This window comes from Sprattus sprattus (genome assembly GCF_963457725.1).
Source record: "Sprattus sprattus genome assembly, chromosome: 3".
Classification (NCBI taxonomy): Eukaryota; Metazoa; Chordata; class Actinopteri; order Clupeiformes; family Clupeidae; genus Sprattus; species Sprattus sprattus.
Window position 1 is genome coordinate 28,366,737 of NC_137922.1, and position 5,000 is coordinate 28,371,736.

Sequence of the window (5,000 nt, forward strand, 5' to 3'; positions counted from 1 at the left end):
AATCAGATCACAGAGGCAGAGTAGATGAGCAGCCAATCAGATCACAGAGACAGGACTGCTGATTTACCAATCAGATCACAGAGGCAGGGTAGATGAGCAGACATTCAGGGTTCAAAAACAGCTCAAGCCAAAGAAAACAGTCAGATGTGTGTGTGTGTGTGTGTGTGTGTGTGTGTGTGTGTGTGTGTGGGGGGGGGGGGGGGGGGGGGGGGGGGTGTGGTGTGTGTGTGTGTTGTGTGTGTGTGTGTGTGTTTGTATGTGTGTGTGTGTGTGTGTGTGTGTGTGTGTGTGTGTGTGTGTGTGTGTGTGTGTGTGTGTGACCCCGCAGGCTCCTCCAGCTCCATGAGACGTTTGACGCGTATGAGAACCAGAGCGACATGCTGCCGGACCTGGAGAAACTCATCTTCAAGAGGGGCCTGCAGACTGCCAACTCCTGGAGACAGCTCAAGTCCAAGGTGTGTGTGTTGGTCTCGGTTGTCAATTCTATGTGTGTTGCTTAATTTTGTCATTTGTTGTTATTTTCCCATGAAGTGTTTGATGTACATGATGTCGCATGTTTTGTTTTGTGTGTGTGTGTGTGTGTGTGTGTGTGTGTGCGCAAACACTAGTAAATATTTACGTGTGTGTGTGTGCGCATCCACTAGTAAATAATTGCGCGTGTGTGTGTGTGTCCGTCAGTTCTATGTGTGTTGCTTAATTTTTTTGTGTGTGTGTGTGTCTGGCAGAAATTTTTGAACAAGTGGAAGCACAAAGCTACCTTGATCCCCAGACTTATGGGATTCGCACCACAGAAACGTCAGTACACACACACACACACACACACACACACACACACACACTCATAAATAAAGTAAATAAAATGATTGTAAACATGATTGTAAATGTGAATCTGATTGTGAAGGTACGTAAATGTGAATCTGAATGTGAATGTGATTATAAATGTGAATGTGTTTGTAAATGTAAATGTGATTATAAATGTAAATGTGTTTGTAAATGTAAATGTTCATTTCTCTCATCCAGAAGCTGATCTACCTGCTCCTCAGCCCAGCGTTACACAGGTACTTTAGTCATCTCTGACAACAGCTGTTTTTGGGCCAGGTGTGGTTACCAGTATGCTAGTGTGGGGGGAACATCATTAGTATACTAGTCTGTGTGTAGAGAGGTTACCAGTATGCTAGTGTGGGGGGAACATCATTAGTATACTAGTCTGTGTGTAGAGAGGTTACCAGTATGATAGTGTGGGGGGAACATCATTAGTATACTAGTCTGTGTGTAGAGAGGTTACCAGTATGCTAGTGTGAGAGGAACATCATTAGTATACTCAGGCCCGCCGACAGGGGGGGACAAACGGGTACGTTGTCCCGGGCCCTGGACTGGCCCTGGAATGGGGGGGGCCCATAACTGGACCCCCATGAAGTTGGGATTAATTATTGTATGTATACTTCAAAATGTGTTGATTTAGAGAAGAAAAGTGCTTTATTTGCATGAAATTAATGACTCCTAGATTGTTTGCCTTCATTGCCCTTGAAAAAACGGCCAATAACCCCCTATCACCCCTATGCCAAAATGGTTTGGTCTTTGGAGAAGAAAAAAGACAACATCATTCCATTAGTGGTCAGTGCGCGAGTCGATTCAACATGCACAAGTCAGGAGCCCTGAAAAAGAAAGAAAGGCGAAAAAGAGAGGAAGAAGCCGAAAGCCTGAGGGGATCTCTTTATAAATATTTCAGAAAAGACTCAGGTGATGCTGCAGGCACCAGTAAAGGCAGCTGTGCAGCAGAGCCAGGTAAGACACTGCCAACTTAGTCCCGTCGTCAAGTAACACAGGCACAGGCGGCGTGTCAAACATATTAGCGCAGCACCACATGAGCAAGTCACACGGAGATCAATATCAGACAGACAGGGGGCATTGAATAATTTGATAACCACAACGGCTTTATTACACTGTGTTTCATACGTCTATATCTAATTGAATCTTAGAATATGCACATTACCCCGCAAATAGGCCCATGTCCAAATCAAATGTTTCAGGCAGGCAGGCACGCACGCGCTGCACACTCCAATCAGGCTGAATTGATTTGAGAATCATCCCGTCAGCTGAATTACAGCCAGTGTAACGCGGCTCATGGTTTAAAATAAGCCAGTGGCATGGCAACATGTGAAATTGCCATTTAGATAGAGTTGGATGTAACGAATGGGTTATAAACATGACGCCCATTGAGAGAATTTTGTCCCGGGCCCAGCCAAACCTGTCAGCGGCCCTGAGTATACTAGTCTGTGTGTAGAGAGGTTACCAGTATGCTAGTGTGGGGGGAACATCATTAGTATACTAGTATGTGTGTAGAGAGGTTACCAGTATGCTAGTGTGTGAGATCATTAGTATACTAGTCTGTGCGTAGAGAGGTTACCTGTATGCTAGTGTGAGAGGAACATCATTAGTATACTAGTCTGTTTGTAGAGAGGTTACCTGTATGCTAGCGAGGGAGGAAAAGGCCGTATCTGAGCCGTATCTGGGTCGTATCTGAGCCTTAACTTGCACTTAAGCAGTGACAGTCCTGCACTTCTTTTTCTTTCTATGTTGTTTTCTATTTCTTAAAAAAAAAGGTTTTATTGCTCTAAGCCTGACTGTTCTCTCCCCTGCTCTGGACAAAAGCGTCTGCTAAATGACTAAATGTGAATGTATGTGAGCCGTATCTGGGCCAGCTGCCGCTTCAGTAATGATGGAGGTTCTCCTGCCTTTCTTCCTCATGTTACATTTACATTTAGTCAATTAGCAGACGCTTTTATCCAAAGCGACTTACAGAGATGCATACACATTTTACATTTACACTGATGGCACACTGCACATCAGGAGCAATAAGGGGTTCAGTGTCTTGCTCACGGACGCTTCGACAGGGAATCGAACTAGCAACCTTCTGATTACTAAACAACTTCTCTACCTTCTGTACCACTGTCGCCCCCATATTATGATCAGGAGAGCAGTGAGAAGATCCCCAACCTGAGGGCAGCCGTCCTAGCTGCGGTACGGAAGGCTAAGCCACTCCTCTCCTCTCCTGACCAATCAGATGAGCCTGCCCCCCCCACCAGCCCCCGCCCCCCCCTGTCTGACCTCTCACCATGGAAACGCCTAACAACCCAGGCAGTCCTCTCATCCAACAACAACCCATCGCCACAGACGCCACCTGAGGAGCGAGGGATGAGCATGAAGACAGACGGAGGGAAGGAGGCGCAGCGGAGGAGAGAAGAGGAGCAGGAGGAAGAAGTGGTGAAGGGCCTGAACACACTGTCTCTGAGCCCTGAGGAGGGCCCCTCCCCCGCGGCGGATAGCAAGGGCCCGTTCGAGTCGTGGCTCAGAGCGCCCAGCAGCATCCCCAGTCTGAGCCGAGTGCTATCAGAAAAGGACCTCGAGCCAATCAGAAGCAGCCTGGCCTTTATGCCGTCCTCCCCACAGCCAATCAGCTCCACCTCCTCCAAGGGCCAGCCCCACGCCCCCAAACCTGGCCGTGACAAACTAAAGAACGAGGGGGGGACCAGCGCTCCTTACCAGCGCCGGCCGTCAGCGTCCAAATAACACAAGACCAGAGGGCCGTGTCTATTTGTATCCACTGCTGTGCCCTCTGTCAATCTATCTTCTCTTTTCCATCCATTCAGATCAAATAAATGAGAGTTCAGAACATAGTTGTGGTGTCTCTGAGAGTTTTTTTTCCCTATTCAGTGTCATTTTCTATAATAAGTCAAATGCTTTGGACTTGAGGGAGCGTTTTATATGTGTTTGCGTTGAGTTTTTGCTTCTAAAGCACATTTTAAAGCACATTGTGTCTGTGTATAACATTTGAAATGTGCTATATAAATAAACTTGAACTTGAAGTAATACTATTTTATAGTATAATTCACCATGGTTGGCTGGAGAGACTGGAGCGAGGTTGTCTTCGGGGACTGTTTGCATACCATAGATCTTTGCAGGATCCTGTCAACCCATTCAGGGATTTTAAAAGCCACAAATCCTTGCCCATTCTTCTTGTCTCGCCGCGATTACTAACTAAAAGTCTTATGACGGAAAATGTCTGATGTTATGAAGGGTCATTTACAGCCCATTGTCAGCTCAGCCGCTGCCTGCCGCTGCCAGCAGCAGTTTGGCGAAGCGGAACGATTTCTGTGGTTCCTGTTTGGACGGCGGACATGTACGAGAGTAGGAACGGTCCCCTGAACGGTAAGTGTTCTTGTTCTTATCATTTTCAGACTTTCGTTAAATGAGACCCAAACCACTGATATTCGGCCCTCCCTATATTTCAAAGTTATAACGTTTTAGTTGGTCTGACCAAAATTCCTTAAATCCCTCCTCACCGGGCACCAGTCCCCCTAACAGCCCATAGTCTGACTAAAGACGGTCATTACGCGGTGAAAAGGAGTCGAAACACAATTTTACAGATCCGTGCGGCTTCCGAATGCGTTCCTTCAAGATGAGTTTTCTGAATTTCCGAAATAACTTGGTTGAACTTGAACGACCTGCCACCACTTATTAGTGTAGGCAGTAGCCACTCCGAATATCTGCAACACGGTAGCTTTACAAGTAGGCTACTGCTAGCACGCTTGAATGGTGTTGTGAAAATGTACTCGGGTAGAATCGGTCATCGTCCTAAAGCTACTGCAGCATGTTTTAAGATGTGTGCTGATTCTGAAATGATCGGGTCTTGTGTGACTCGCTCCCCCCCAGTGAGATGGAGGATGCCGGCCTTGGTGAGGTGGCTGTGTCGGAGCAGTCCTGGGTCCCGGTGAATGTGCAAGGCACTCAGCTGCTAGCCAAAGCCTGGTTCGGCGACACACGCTACCGGGTCCTGCTGAGCGACCTGCAGTGTGTGTGGGAGGAGGAGATGCTCGCGGAGGCGATAGGCAGCAGAGCCCAGGTGAGACGCGTCACAGTCCTTCCATCCCTCCCTCTCTCCCTCCATCCATAGACAGCAGAGCCCAGGTTAGACGCGTCACAGTCCTTCCATCCCTCCC

At 47.6% G+C, this 5,000-nt stretch overlaps 1 protein-coding gene across 1 annotated transcript in view; it reads left to right on the forward strand.

Annotated features, from left to right (window-relative positions):
- Positions 1–5,000, forward strand: part of nhej1 (nonhomologous end-joining factor 1) — a gene marked incomplete at its 5' end in the record, with an annotated part of 18,144 nt that overhangs the window by 132 nt on the left and 13,012 nt on the right. Inside the window, 3 exons of the mRNA XM_080835433.1 lie at positions 329–455; positions 2,974–3,554; positions 4,714–4,903. Coding sequence (XP_080691559.1) covers positions 329–455; positions 2,974–3,554; positions 4,714–4,903 — 898 coding nt within the window. The remainder of the gene's footprint in view (positions 1–328; positions 456–2,973; positions 3,555–4,713; positions 4,904–5,000) is intronic.